Source organism: Fundulus heteroclitus, chromosome 14 (assembly GCF_011125445.2).
Source record: "Fundulus heteroclitus isolate FHET01 chromosome 14, MU-UCD_Fhet_4.1, whole genome shotgun sequence".
NCBI classification, from domain to species: Eukaryota; Metazoa; Chordata; class Actinopteri; order Cyprinodontiformes; family Fundulidae; genus Fundulus; species Fundulus heteroclitus.
In genome coordinates, this window is record NC_046374.1 from 29,043,089 (window position 1) to 29,059,116 (window position 16,028).

The 16,028-nt window shown below is 40.9% G+C and overlaps 1 protein-coding gene and 1 long non-coding RNA gene across 3 annotated transcripts in view; one reads left to right on the forward strand and one right to left on the reverse strand.

The window, feature by feature from the left end:
* The first annotated feature begins 1,346 nt into the window (after positions 1-1,346).
* On the forward strand, positions 1,347-3,878 carry LOC118565749. Its single transcript, XR_004932573.1, has 2 exons — positions 1,347-2,677; positions 2,983-3,878. It is a non-coding gene; the product is annotated as an uncharacterized LOC118565749 (long non-coding RNA).
* A 639-nt stretch (positions 3,879-4,517) lies between these two features.
* chrnb1 (cholinergic receptor, nicotinic, beta 1 (muscle)) overlaps positions 4,518-16,028 on the reverse strand; it is a 39,183-nt gene continuing 27,672 nt past the window's right edge. For both annotated transcript variants that reach the window (XM_021311534.2, XM_012854222.3), the window contains 3 exons: positions 13,464-13,642; positions 5,356-5,503; positions 4,518-5,238 (listed from right to left, as the gene is read on the reverse strand). In XM_021311534.2, the coding sequence (XP_021167209.2) occupies positions 5,092-5,238; positions 5,356-5,503; positions 13,464-13,642 (474 nt within the window). In that variant the 3' untranslated portion in view covers positions 4,518-5,091. The remainder of the gene's footprint in view (positions 5,239-5,355; positions 5,504-13,463; positions 13,643-16,028) is intronic.

The window sequence follows — 16,028 nt, forward strand, 5'->3', positions numbered from 1 at the left end:
TTTATTTATATTAACGGATCAACTTACCGTATTAGATGTGCTCTGTAAGTGCTCCCAAGTTTTAAGATCATTTTAGGCCAGATAAATCAGACAGTAGATGATGGAATACATTTTACTATCAGTTTCAAGCATTGAGCATCCACAGGTGAGTGAATCCTCTGTGTTTCATAGTGTTACGTTTGGTTAGGTCATGTTATTATTGCTATCATTATGCTATTATTGGGTGAACGTTGGACTCACACATGTGTTAATTCCTCAGCAGTAGTGCACCTGTGAATCTTATATGACATATATGTATTTGGGTGAATATTTTGATATGCCTGAACAACCTGTGGCTATCAAGGTTAAGTGAAGATCAAATTGTCTATGCTTCACTGTTAAATCCAAAGGAAAGTGATGTTGGAGTTTTAATTAAAAATTTTTAATAATTTGATTGTGGGATCAGTGCTGTCAGGTAGAGGTCAGGTGACCATGGGGATGGGTTGTAAAAGGAAGATTCACCCACCTGTTCAGCTCAGACACTGCTCCGTTCATGTAATGAGCGCCTCTGCTATCAGTTTGTCAGCCTTTTTTCACCTCAGGTGTCATAAGGGCTCCCTCTTTTTTTCTTTTTGCCATCCTGGCTACTTCTCCGGTCCATCTGTAGCACAGATTCCTTTCCAAGGTGTTACTGGAGCAAACTGCAAGCTTCTTCTAACCCACTCCCAACTCATTACTATGTTTCCATCTAGCCAGTATGAAATATCAGGGCACATCCATCTCTGTAATCCACGTGTCTCGCTCTGCACTGGCAGGTGTAATGGAAGGGCATGCATCCTCCTTGATATCTGCCTGTTCTCAGTAACATTAAACTGAACAGAGTTACACATACATTCTTTTCACAAAACACTTCAGCCAGGACCACATGGGACTATCGCAACAGGATTTCTGGTAGTGACCAAATGTGACAATCAATTCAATTCAGTTCAATTCTATTTTATTTATATAGCGCCAATTCACAAGACATGCCATTTTGAGACACTTTCAATCATATTATACAGATTGGTCAGAAAGTTTCCTCTCTAAGGAAACCCAGCAGATTGCATTAAGTCTTGACAAGCAGCATTCACTCCTCCTGAAAGAGCGTAGAGCCACAGGGAGAGTCATCTGCATTGTCCATGGCTTTGCAGCAATCCCTCATACTGAACATGCATGATTGGTTGACTTATGAAAGTACAAACAACATTGGTGGTGCCAGAATGTTTTCATTGCGGTAGCTTAGCAGTCGCTGTATGGCAGAACGAGAAAACCTCTCCGTTTTCAAACTCACCGTTATCCTACAAGTTTACCGCTTTGCTGATTTACATGATATAAGGATTGCTCAACACAGTCATTAAGTAAATTAATGACTGTGTTGAGCAATCTTTATATTTGAAATTAAAATTACTAATTAACTCATTACTAAATTACTACGGTGTATTTTCGGCTTCCATAACAAAAATCTTGGGGTTGCTTAGCAGTTGCTAGGCCAAATCTTGGTGTTGCTGTAGCTAAGCTAAGCTACCCCCTAGCGCTGCCCATGACAAACCAGCTTCGTTGTGATGTGATGGAAGGAAAACAAGTATAGACTGTCGGCTGAACCACTTCGATTAACTCTTTTTGATGCCCTTGGGGTGTGGTTATACTCAGAGCTCTACCCAGGTGACAGAACCCACTTTGAGCAGGTTTCATCTGAGATCTTGTACCTATTCACCATCCATATGTCCCGACACTTGCAGAAGGTTGAAATGCAGATGAACTGGTAAGACTTTGCTCTTCAACCTGGCATCTTCTTCATTGGGACAGGCCGAACTTGCCCTTTCACAAAGCTGGTCAATGTGAAGTAAGGCTTTGTTCTTCGTCTGTCATTTATTTCCCAACTCTTTCTCTCTGCCTTCTGGGTCATGTTGTCCCCTCTCCCTAAAAAAAAAAAAAAACCTCTGGCTGTAAATCAGAGCCCCAATGAGGGCTGAGAGAGGCAAAATGTGTCAGGTTTGCCCCCGTGCATGCCAACGCACCGAGTATAAATACATCGGTCACATGGGGCTCCTGTGTATCTTCATCCTTCCGCTAAACAGCTAATCTGCAGTATCATGCGAGGCTGCAGTGCTTACTGAGAATCTGAGGAAGGAGAAGAGTGCAGCTTGACCAGGAGGACAGCGATAATGCTGCGTAAATGTGTATAGTGTTGAAGGGCTATCAGCAGTGTCAACAGGAAGAGCTGACGAGAAGGTTTCTGCTTTAAATGCTTCAGCACATAGCGCATGTAGTAAGCATTGTACAAGCCTCCCAAAGGCAGAGATCTAGAGAAATCATCACAAATATTCTGTATGTTTGACTCATTATTACCTATAAATATGTATTTTTTTGTTGATTTAACTAGATTTATGAAGCACATATCAGCATTCATTATGGGTTTGGATCCCGGTCTTAGATTGTTCTGGTGGAATTTCCATGTTTTCCCTCATGCACGCCTGAGTCCTCTCCTGGTGCTCCGGCTTTCTCCCACAGTCCAAAAACACGTTGATTGCTGTCTCTAAATTGTCCTTAGGTACGATGCCGTAGGTGGATGTTTGTCTGTCCTGTGGTGGACTGTCGACCCGTCCATGGTGAACACTGCCTCCAGTCCGATGGCCGCTGGAGATGGACACCAGCCCAGGTGATGCGGGTACAGATGATGGATCGCTGGATGAAATATCAGCATGCACTGCACCAATACAAAACTGAAACTCATCAGAGAAAATCCTGAACTAAAAGTGATCAAAAATATATAAAAAAAACATGTATCTCATGTACAATATTCAGGCTATAGTTATTTCTGCTAATAGAAATATGTTTAATGTTGGGTTTCAGGATCAGGGTTACATAAATTGGCAGAATTACTCTCGTGATGAGTTACAAATCTCAACTGTTGAGTTCTTCTGAGAAGCGACCGCTATGGTACTCGGTATTTCTTATCTTTAGGCTTGTCTGGGCGCTGTGCTGTTGTGTCCTCCAAGCTTTTTCGTTCGGACGCATCTGCGTGGCTCTCTGGTTGACCAGAGTGAGATGACTTCCTACTGCCAGGTATAAAGATACATTTCAAGGCACTGCAGCTCACACATCTGGATGCAGCACTCCTTCACACGCCACAACAGACGACCTGAGACTTGTTCTAACCCTGACCCCGTAATTCCACATCATCCGCTCCTGTAGCAAAATGACAAATCTGCTTCCTTATTTGGTGCAAAAAGAATGGTTTGCATCCGATATTTAAGTACAACAGTTCATTTCAGTGTGACTATAAAAATGAATAATAATTTGCGGTTAACAATCTCTATTTACATTATTTGACTTTTACAAACCGGACGCTGTTGACGTTCTTTTTCCTGTTTTGCTACGATTACAGTTGTGGAGCCTGACCTGGCCGGAGCCCGGTGGACCAGAACGGAGCAGAAAATCGGAGTTGTTCTGTATTTTGACGGTGAACGACGGAGAGCGTGTCCGTCGACGGTGACGTTCGGAGTATCCATGGAGAACGTGTAACTGTTCTCACTAATCAAAATCACAGCGCAGTCGCTCCGTTGGTCAGACTAGAGACATGCGTGGATGGAACGGAGCAAGCACGGAGGATACGGGGGTAACCCTGACCTGATGCTTATTTCCACCAGTTTTGGGAGCCAAGCACGTGTCATCAACAGGTGACGTTACACAATGTGGAAGGTTTGGATAGTAGCAAGAAGGGCGACTGTCATCATTTTAAGGAGTTTATAGTTCAGTTCTAACTGTTTATTCTTACAAGCTTTTCTACATAATTCTTGAAATGAATTAAACAATTGTGAGCTAAAAGTCTGAACACACCTAGAAAGGACAATATGAAAGAAAATCCTCAAATATGCCCATTTGAACTAAAATCAAAAGCTCTAAAAAAGGCACAAAAAGGCAAAACTTTAAAAAAAAAAACATTATTTTGTGGAACTGTTAAGAAAATGCAGTAAACTGCACACCATATTACTCAAGAAATGTCTTTGTTCTACTTGCACTGCAAAAAGGGAACTAAAAAGTTAGTAATATGTTCTTAAAATTAGTGTATTAGTCCTTGATTTGAACAGGTAAATAAGATTATCTGCCAGTGGAATAAGTTTATGACCCCTAAAATGAGATGATTAGATATACTGCACTTGAAATAAGATGATGGAGATGAGTTGTTCCTATTTCAAGTGCAAACATCTTATTCTGTTGGATTTCATTTAGAGGAAATCTTACTTATTTTATTTCCCTTTTTGCTTTTTGCAGTGTATAACCTGGATGAACAGCTAATATGAAAAGTTTTTTTTTACATATATCTTGATGTTTTAAGCTTTGAGAGTGACTAAAATACCTAAAACCAATAGATATGGGGACGTATGAGGAGAAACCCAGCGTGCAGTAACCACTGCCTATTATTAGACCCACTAATTGGACTAATATTAGCTGAACGGACAGGTGCTGAAGCATTGTGACAACAGATGGAGCCTTTGATATGTGTCCTCCCCTTCAGATCTTTATTAAAACGACAAAAACAAAAGCACGCACCACAACGGACCTGCGGTGTCCTTGCGTCCCCTGACAAAGGGAGACACGGAGGACACTGTTGTTCTGCGCCGCAATACAGGATTAGCCTCCAAACAAATGCGCGCCGGTGTCTGAAGCACACAGGAGGATTACCCCCAGGGATGTGCCCCACTCTCCACACAGGCACTGTGAAAGGCGCACCGCCAGCTTATTATAGCAGCTGGCTTTTCATGGTGTTTATCTGTCAACAGCATTTGGGAATATCTGAGCTCAACTGTGGCTAAAATGCTTTAAAAACACAAATGTCACATACTAGACTAACACGTGACAAGAATTAGGCTAGAGTTAGACGGGTCGTTACAGTTCAAGCAATGCTTAACCCCTTCACATGTAGCAGGGGTGAAAGGGACCAAGTTCACGTGACCAACAGTGTTCATACAACGTCCATCTTCCTTCCTGGGACAGAAACTGTTACCGTGGGAGAACCTAGTCCTATGGAACAACGCTCCGCAGCGTTTCCCGGCGTTCTCTTTCAGTCCCTCAGGCCCCTTTGAAGGGGTCTGTGGGCGTGTGATTGAAGCTGGCGTCGGCGAATATGGCCAGGGTGCCCACGGTGGTGAAGACGACGAAGATCCAGAGGAACATGCGGTCCACCACCATGGCCACGAACTGCCAGTCCTCTTTCAGCTGTTGGCAGAGAGGGACGGAGAAGAGGACGTGGGCGATGGAGACAACGAAAATCAGAGCGTGTAAAATTCGGTTTGCATGGATACTTGAGTGTAAGGAGCTAGTGGGAAAACTCACGGCTTCATAGTCCTTCTCAGCCTGCAGGGCCTCAGCGATATACGTGATGGCCTCGATAGCTGACTTGAGCTCGTCCGGCAGAGTAAGGTAGGTGCTCGGGCCGTCAATGAACTTCCTCAGATCTGTGCACAGGCCCTCTGGCTGGAACCTGTGGAGCAACGGACACAAGCGCAGAGCTGCATTTACTCATGCCAAAAAGGAGTGGAGGATTGGAGATTGCTCCTTCATCAACGGAATAAGGACATCTCTGGGTTTTATAGAGAAAGTCCTGTTGGCGGGAATGATGGAGCAACTCCACGTCTGCTTATCACACCATTCCCTGAACATTTTCACTCATCCACTTGTAGCTTGGCATCCTTGAGCCTGGTCTACAAATTCATGGGGAAAACATAAAAATGGTGGCTTCTCGAATGTGGTTAGCTGGAAGTGCATGACCTTGTTGAGCAGCTCTACAGCAGATACTGTGACATAAATGATAGGGTTATTATAAATAACCCCTTTTATCCTAGAATGAAAACCACACAACACAAGTTTAGACTGTTCTATAGAAGAGGACCGAGGATAAACCCAAACGGAGAACTTTTACTCCCTGACAATCTGGGATCATCTACGCTGGGCTGCCTCTGTCTTTCTACCTTTATTGTCACACATCAAAGAAGGTTCAGGACGATTCAGGAGTTTACAACATGGGGTTGAAAAACAAAGAAGGGAGCAAGTTTTATTGCGGGTGATGATCAGTCACCTGCTTCATGCACAGCTGGATAAGGGAGACATTCCTTATCTGGGAGAACCGTTTGTTATTCCTGTCTAAGGTTAAAAACAACAGAACCTTCCTGAAATCAAACTCCTAAAACAAACCAAATGCCTGTAACTTGATAAAAATAAAATGATTACATTCACATTTCTCTAACAGTAAATGTTAAAAAAATATATAATAGAGAAAACAGTTTGAAAAATATGACCCAAGCAGAAGATAAAGATATCTTCGCAGTAACTGGAGAGACTATATTCATATTTTTGGTATTCTTAGAGACTAAAAGTACACAATAAATTATATTTAAGGGCTAAAAAAGTGAATTTTGCATGATCTGCCCCCTTTAAAGTTTTATTCCCAATTAAACAAAAATAAATCTTCTTGATTCTTCAATGGAGATTTCTCTACAAAATGTCAAACAGGTAAGACGTTTGCTGCTTATGTCACAAAACCCTCATACTGTTCATTGGTTTATCAACAAAAAAACAAAATATCCCTTAAATATGTACAATTGCAATGAAAAAAAGATGTTTTCTTCTTCTTTAAAACGACAGCTATAACCAAAGTGCTGTGCATCTAACATAATCAAATAACATACAAATGTGGGGCAAAATGATAAAATAAAAACATTTTATAAACGATGGAGGGGGAAAAAAACCTCAGTAACAATTAACACAAATGAAAAGTAGTAGGACTCATTCTGATTTAAAAGCCAATAAGTAAAAGTGACATTGCAACCAGAGTTTGTAAGTTTCCAACTTTGGGGAGGTCCTAATAGGAAGACGCTTGCTTCATAGTTTTGGAGCAACAACATGTAACAGTATTACATGAACATGTAAACCAAAAAATTAACTTTACCACAGAGTATATCATGGTAAAGCCAGATCATATCTTTTGATGCGACACATTGCTCAGTGTTATGGTTAACGATCCCCACATCTCTAATGTAAGAGGTCGAAAACTATTCAGAACGGAGAGAAAGCCAAGAAAAAATTGAAATTTTTTGCTTTTATCGGATTTTATTATTATTATTATTATTATTATTATTATTATTATTATTATTATTATTATTTTGAAATTCAGCATCATGCAATTCTCACCACTACATACTTTGTTAGTTTATACATTGTGATGTAGATCAGGGGTCACCAACCTTTTAGAAGTCGAGAGCTACTTCATTTCTACCGTGTGGTACAAAGGGGCGACCTTTGAACTAGTAGAGTCAGAGCTCACCTTAACTTTTAATGTAATATAAACACGTTTTTAATGCATTTATTGTTTCTAAATCTATGTAAATACAAGTATGATTAAAAAGCAAGGGCAACTGCAGCTCACTGGAGGGTTGTGCTATTTTTTGAACAGGCTTGTGGGCTTCCTGGTGCCCACGGGCCCCATGTTGGTGACCCCTGATGTAAATTATTCTTTATGTTTCATACCATTGATTATGGGATTATGCAATAAAGTCTTAGATGTATCAGCGAGTAAATTTCTTTAATTTGCTATTTATGCACATAGGTTATTACATTTTATGCGTTTTGACACACGTGTATGAAATAGTGAGCCATAAAATCGGCATGTTTTGGTAAAAAGCAAACACCGTATATCCAAACTGCAGAAACACACACCAGGTTGCAGAATGCAGCAGCCGGTGATCTGGTCTAAGTCCAAACACTGATTAAAACCTATAAAACAGTGAAGTATGTGTGAAGGAGGCCGTACATCGGCTTTGCACTCTTATGTCACTCAGAGGGGAACAAAGGAAAGGTCAGAGGAGCTCCCTGTCCCCCCTGCTGGCACTGCGGGAGTCTCTGCTTGGATCCTGCTGACCGGGCTTCTCTGGCCCACAATCTCTACGTGAGTATGTGAGAATGTTTCTGTGTTTACTCGTTTCCCTCAGTTACCGGGCCCGTCAGCTGCCGCTGGTGCCAGGAGCCGCTGGGGGAAGCCAGGAAAAGGCTGCCGAGGGTGCCTTCGTAACACAGCTGTCACTGAGAAATGTTCACACCGGGGCCCAAACACACGAACTCAAACGTTTTTCTCCCCCTCAATAAATTTATATGAACGAAAACATTTCTTCCGTGCTGCAGGAAGACCAAGCTGAGAGCTGTGGCACAAAAACAAAACCACAGTTCCTAGAGCCAACAAAAGCGATAATACGACGTGTGAGAACGTAATACAATAGAAAACATGAGCAGATTTCACAAAAACTTTCACATTTTTATCAGCGAAATACACAAAAATCCAGATTTTACGCAACAAACTAACACTGCAAGAAAACAGAAAACAAAACTACATTTTGCACGAAGTTACTCGGCCTCTTCGTCAGTCTGGACTCTGAACAACTGAATATCTGTAATTTTCTCTTAGCCATTAAGTGTTTTAAAGAAATAGGAACTGTTTTTATGGAAAAAGTATCTATGAAGATCTCATTAATTGTTACTTCTAATATTATTATGATTTTCTTTCACCACTAGGGTTGTGACGGTACAACATTCTGACTGGAAATATTCGGTACAGCCTTGTTGGTTCTGTATTCACTAAATAAATACGCCACCTTTGTCCTCTTTTTTAAGTTTAAGAACATAATGAAATCAAATTGGTTTAAGAAATTAAAAGGGGCAGATAACATAAGATTTTCTAACTTCTGTTCCTTTTTATTCAGATATTGTAAGTGGTATTGTTTCTTCTCTTTTGTGACAAATAAAATACATTTTTAAATAAAAAAACACAATAATAATAATAATGATAATAATAATAACAATAATAATAATAATAATAATAATATTAATAAAGAGATATACAGTGTTTACTGCTGACCGAAGAAAAGAAAAGGGGGAAAAAAGGAGAAAAAAAGAGGGAAAAAAATAGAAAAAAGAAAAGAAAATCATGAATTAAAACTTATTTTAATTTATGACCCCGGACCGTGATTTTTTTTATTTTTTAGCAAATTATTACCACTCACTATTACCATTAATTGTGGCTCTGATCCACACGAGGCACTTATAAAAATTACATTTTGACCAGTTGTAATGTGACGGACCTCCTCCTGCTGGATATTATTATCTGCTGACAGTGAAATTTTTATAGTTATACTTTTCTCAAAGCATATTATGAGAAGATTCTAAAAATATATTAAATCAAAAGGGGGACGTTATGTTCCCGAGGCGATAATAAATGGACCTATGGTCAGAACGAAGCGGGTCGTGGTGGATGGCTCCTCTTCATTCCTGAAAAAGTCGGGGATTTAACAGCCGAAGGCGTGAAATGACCAGATTTGCATTGAGGCCATCGTCAGCAAAGCATCAGCAAAGTTTCATTCTGCATAACCGACAACTACATTTTACAACAAAATGATTCCTTTCAACAAACAGTGACAAAGACAATAAATGTGGAGCGTTAGTAAAATACAACAAAGAAGAAGAAGAAGAAAAAAACACCCATGTTTGTTAAAAGTCGAATGTCTTCATATTCTAGCATCAATAAATGTAAAGTTTCTTAACGAGTGAGACACAAATAAAGCATAACTGGCCTTCCCACTGTTTTTCAAAGCAGAAAAGTAATTGTAATTTTACACATTTCTGAATCAAAAGGAGCCTTTTAGGGGGGGGGGGGGGTGTTAGTTGTACTATCAGACGTGTCATTGTACAAATAATACGCACTGTTTTTGGCCAGAATTTACCTTTTTATCAGAAAATGGGGCCAAAAATAAAACTATATTACCAGCAGTTTTCCAGCCAACACTATCTATGTAGGAAATGCAGAAGAACTCAATGGAAATAAGACGGTGAAAAGTACAGATTTCTCCTCATCGCCCCCAAAAAAAGGCCTCTCTGCTGGAAACATTTATGCAGCAGGATTATGAAAACGCTGGAACGCTGGATCTAAGGATGGTTCCTCTGTTCAGAATAAAGGGCACCATGAGATATACTCTGTTATTTTAAAAAAGGTTTAAAATATTTAAATTTTTCTGAACAGGTAAAAAAACAAAAAAAACAACACACATGCCTGTGTCATGCAGATCACTGAGAAGCTTTGTTCCAGCATTTTTGAAAGTTTTGTATCACTTTAATCCATAAACCATCCTGGTTGCTTTTTAGATCATGCAAAGTAATGTTAATGCAAGTACTAGATATTATTCACTAAAATTATAATTTTATGTGTTTATAACATTTATAACAATGCAATGATAATAATATAATCATAAAGACTGATTGTTCTTTATAAATTGTCATATAATAATGAATATTTTACATGCCCAGTTTTGTTACATGCTTAAAAACAAATAAAAAAAAACTTTCTTAAAAGGTAAATGTACTGCAGAGGTTCCCCGCCAGAGGGCAGCGTTGCACTGTGACTGCCTGCTGGAGTGAGAGGGGAACAGACAAGCAGCTGCTTGGTATTCTGTTCATGCAATGGTGAGTTTACAGTGCAGCAGCTCTCTGAGCAACGTAGGCGAGGAGGCTGCGACCTAAGACAGGTGAAGCTCCATCAGGTAGACGGCAAAAAGAGACACGAGGAGAGAGAGAGGGAGAGAGGGAAAGGATGAAAAAGAGATAAAGTTTGGCCTTTCACCTCCTCCCCTGCTCCGTCTTTTATGACTCACAGCCGTACTTCATCAGCAGGAGGAAAATTACTATTCAGGAGATTAATTTTGAGCAAAACTGGCCACATCTGGTGCCAAGACATCCACTAAACCAATTAGAAAGGTGCGTGTGAGTGTATATACGGCCTACTGGGAGATACTGCTGTCTCATCAAATTGTTCTGACACAACCACCCTCTGTCGCCCCCCCCCCCCCCCCCCGCCCCTCCTTCTTTTACTGAGACACACATCTTCCGGCTCTTACGTGTCAGAGTCAATTTGTGCGCTTCATTAATTATTTCAGCGGCTGTTCTTTCCCTCCAGACATATTTTACTTCTCACAGGGGGGACGGTGGGACAGCTTCACACGGTTAGGACAGTTTTGGAGCGTTTTCAATGGGGGAAAAAAAAAACAATGACGACACGAAAGCAGGATTGTTAGGACGTCACGCAGCTGAATGTCAAGATGTACTGATCGACAGACTGGGGTTCACACACACACACACACACACACACACACACACACACACACACACACACACACACGGCACTGGCCCAAATCCAACTCATTTCTCAGCAGCTTCAGGACAGGCAATCTGCAAAACCTGTGATGAAAATGATAAATCTGGACCCCCATTGAAGGGGTTTGATGGGTTTATACTTTTTAATATTCTCCAAAGATAATGTTCTTCACTGAGATGAAACAATGAAATCGAAGGCTGACTAGAATGAGATGATGTTCTGCTTGACTGGACAGGATCAGTGACCCTCCCAGTCGGAAACTTAAATATCTGTTGCTTTTCTGTCCACTGAACAAACCGTATTGAGCTAACACCGAAAGAGGAAAAGGGAAAAGTAGGTGTTTTCAGTATCAGTGAGCTGAATTAACAGGAAACACAAAATAGGTAAGATGTTTCTAAAAAACAAACTCTATTTTATTCCAAGGTATGGCAGCTGTAGGCTGAGAGAACAACCTTTACTGTGGATAACAGGAAGGCCTAACGTAATTACAGCAAAGTTGCTCAGTTTTGTTTTGTTTTTTGAGTATTGAGCATTTTTGAGTGATTTTGTATCACAACCTTTCACAGATTTTGAATGGAAATTGAGGAGTACAAATTACCCCAGAATTTCTGCTTTTAAAACACCATAAATGTCTTAACTAACCTATAAAGTTTCCAACCTGACTCTCGCCACATGGATTTCGCTCCGCCTAGCTTCACTCACATCCATCTGGGACATCGCCCATAGAGAGTGATTTCTTCAACCAATTTTATTGTCCAGCCAATCAGGACGCAGGGCTGGAGTTTGATAGATGTGACGTAGTGGAGAAGCGACCGTGACGTGAGACTGTTTTGACAGCAATGGCGGCTCGCATCGAGGAAGCAAGCGTTAGCATTGATGCTGCTATTTCTTCCGTGTTGTCCAATCTACCTAATACTGTTTCATTAAAAGAACATCAGAGAACGGCTCTGAAGGCTTTTGTTGGTGGAAACGATGTTTTCGCCCTTCTCCTGACCGGATTTGGCAAGTTTTGTTTTCCGGGGCGCGCCCGTGGCAGAGCGGTTAGCGCAAACCATGTTAGGAGGCATTTAGTCCTCAACGCGGTCGGCCCGGGATAGACTCCGACCCGCGGCGCTTTGCCGCCTGTCTTCCCCCCTCTTCCTGTCAGCTCACTGTCAATAAAACGCGTGCCACTAGAGCCGCAAACACATAAAAAAAAAAAGGTTTGTTTTTTCCTGCGTCGCTCTCACAGCATCACGGGTTAGCTTCGGTGTGAGTGGTTGAAATAGCACGTCGATAAAGATGACAGACAAGTGGCTTATCCAATCATATGCAAGGATTTTTGATAAGGCCCAGCCTTTTAAAAAAGGCAATTCCTATGGAGAGGTCCCATATGGATGTGAGTGGAGCTAGGCGGAGCGACATCCGTCTGGCGAGAGTCAGGTTATAAAGTTTCACGATTTAAAAAGTATTTCACTGCTCTTTTAGATACATTTGTTTTAAAAATCTGAAAAGTGGATCAAAGTTTTACAAAAAAATATTTAGGAGATACAGGAATAAACTAAAACAATGGAAACAGTGGAATGAAAACTGTTCCAACATTTCAATTTAATTTGCTGAAGATTATTCCATGAATGATTATTTTTCGTTAGACATCTCAATGTTTGGTGGAAATGACAAAGTTAGCTAAATATATTTTTTTAAGAAATTAAAGGCCAAATGCATGTAGCATTTAAATACTTAACTTGTGACGAAAAGAATAAAACAAGTTGCTAAATCAGGATTTGACCTCATTTACTTGCAAATTTACATGCAACTTTTTTTTTTTTATTCATGTGTCCTGGCGAATGTCAGGTAAAACAAAGGATATTTCTTTTTAAAGAATAATAAAAAAAAACTACCAAAATCACTGACAAACACAGTCAAGTGTAGCATACAGGGTGAACGGGCTGATTTGGACTGAACTGGACCACCAAGCAGGTTAGCCATGGGCCTGGCAGTAATTTGATTTGCAAGGAGTCTACATCCCACAAATGATCCTCCGTTCATTTTCAGTCACTGTTTCGACTCACTGTTGGATGCTGAAGCAACTGCCTGCACAAATCCTGCTGTAATCGTTATACTAATAATCCCTCAGGGGCCCGCTAGCTCCATGCAAATCTAATCTTTCACATGCCCGTCACTTCTCTGCACGTATAACAACCTGCTTCCAAATAACGGACCCTTCCTCCGGTGCTTTAACTTATGTTGTCAGTGAGGGGACCATCCTCACCTGTTGGGCTTGGGGAACAGGATGGACATGTCAGGTTTGCGGATGAAGTACTCGTCAGCGGCTTTGCTGATGGCCATCACCATCTGTTTCTCCCTGCGGGGAGTGATCTCCAGGGAAAGCGGGGTCTCCACTTTTGGACGCATCATGTAGAGGTAAGGAGGCAGCATGTGGATGAAGATCTGGGTTGGAGAAGGAGAGTTAAGGGCCAAAGAGTTACAGCTACAGTTTAAATGACAGCCGGTTCCACTTTGCCAAGGTACCATCTGACAGGTGTCTGTTCTGAGAATACAAAAGTTGTAGTATTTTTTTTTCTCTCACTGCCTCCAATGTGTAACGTTATGCTTATGATGTCGTGTGTATGTTGCTTTTGTGCTGAGGGCTTTTTATTTGCATCCTCCTACTGTTCCCCCTAAGAGAGTGCGATAAATGCACTCCTTTTATTTCCCCCTCAACCATCCCAATGTATTCCTTTTTTTACTCTATAAAAGGCAGCCCCTTGAAAAAGGCAGCAAGGCCTCTGTGAACAATTCAATTCAATATATCATAAATATATAATCACTGCAACAGCAGAGTGTGCAATATTCATGTTGCAAAAGACTGTTTGGAGCGCAATAATTGTTGGCTAATATTATTCCAAGTGATATAACCTGCATTTTTCACGCACATGTATTATTTAGTCTGTTGGATTTATGGTAGCAGATGCTCACCCCAGACACTAATGAAATTACTCAAAACACTGAAGATCAGAGTGTGGGAAGTGGAATTGAGAACAAGAGGAATGTTTTCCTTCCCTTCATTGCCTTCCTGTTAAATCAAGAATAGAATTTAAAATTCTCCTTCTAACGTATAAAGCCCTTAATAATCAAGCTCCATCATATATCAGAGCTCTGATTACCCCGTATGTTCCTAACAGAGCACTTCGCTCTCAGACTGCAGGTCTGCTGGTGGCTCCTAGAGTCTCTAAAAGTAGAATGGGAGGCAGATCCTTTAGCTATCAGGCTCCTCTCCTGTGGAACCAACTCCCAGTTTTGGTCCGTGAGGCAGACACCCTGTCTACTTTTAAGACTAATGTTAAAACTTTCCTTTCTGACAAAGCTTATAGTTAGAGTGGCTAATGTTACTCTGAGCTACCTCTATAGTTATGGTGCTATAGGCTTAGGCTGCTGGAGGTCATCAGGGTCTATTTCTCTCACGCTGCTTAGTTCTCCTACTGTTCTCCAATTAATTTTGTTATTTCAGCTTTTAACTTTTTTTTATTTTTCTCTTCATAGTAGGTACACATGGTCTGGAGTTCTGTTAGCTTTGACACCATCCAGGGAAGGCAGATCATCCGCTATTACCATCTAACATAGAAAGTACTCCTGGATCGATGTGAGCTTCTGTGCTTTCTGTGTCTCTGCTCTGTCTTCTTTAACCCCCAGTGGGTCGAGGCAGATGAGCGTTCACACTGAGCCTGGTTCTGGTTCTGCTGGAGGTTTTAACTTCCTGTTAAAGCAGAGTTTTCCTCTCCACTGTCGCCTCATGCATGCTCAGTATGAGGGATTGCTGCAAAGCCATCAACAATGCAGATGACTGTCCTCTGTGGCTCTACGCTCTTTCAGGAGGAGTGAATGCTGCTTGGAGAGACTCGATGCAACCTGCTGGGTTCCCTTAGAGAGGAAACTTTTTGTCCAATCTGTATAATATGACTGAATTTGGAAAGTGCCTTAAGATGACGTGTATCGTGAAGTGCCGCTATATAAATAAAATTTATTTGAATTAAAATTTTAATTGAAAGAATAAAACTGGCAGATATGCCAACTGGTACTGCCATCTCAATATTTACCAATAATATTGGAAAGATTTTCTAATATTGTGCATCCCTATTTTACAATCCAGCCAAGTCTTTTAGTCTTTTCGGTCTGGTACCATACATCTAATAGTTTGGATCTTAAATATGGCTACAGCTACTAGGGCATCCAACCTCAAGTCCTCCAGGTCAAACCATCCCTCTGTCAACACTTCACACATAGAGAGCTACTAAAACCTCTGAATGTCATCTACGAGACATGGACCTCTACCTCTACAGGCACTTTAAGGGTCTGTAGAGGTAAAAGCATGTATGGATGGATGGATCCTGTTTCATGATTATGCCCATATATTGTGTCTGTCGGCAGGAAAACATCCCTTCAGCAACGTTGCTGCTCAAAGATCTGAGAGGAAGCCTATACTTTCTAATTCCTCACTGCAGGCTCACGATGCCCTTGAGGAAAGCACATAACTCTGTGGATTTTCCAATGAAGCACTTTAGGGCAAGACTTGTGTTGGGCACCACCCAAGTTTCTGCTGTTAAATTCAAATCTACAGTTTGATAGATTATTGTGAGAGAACAAAAATCCTTTCAAAGTTGCCTTTTAAAGAATTACCAGGGCACTCAGTGATAAAATAGCACGCCACAGGGGCCAAAGTTGGCCTCAATCAATATAATAAATGTTGTAATTGGCTCATTTATGCTCTGTTTGATGTGCTTAAAGATGATATTTGACATAACTCTTGTCTGACCCTCACTGACCAATGGGACTTAAT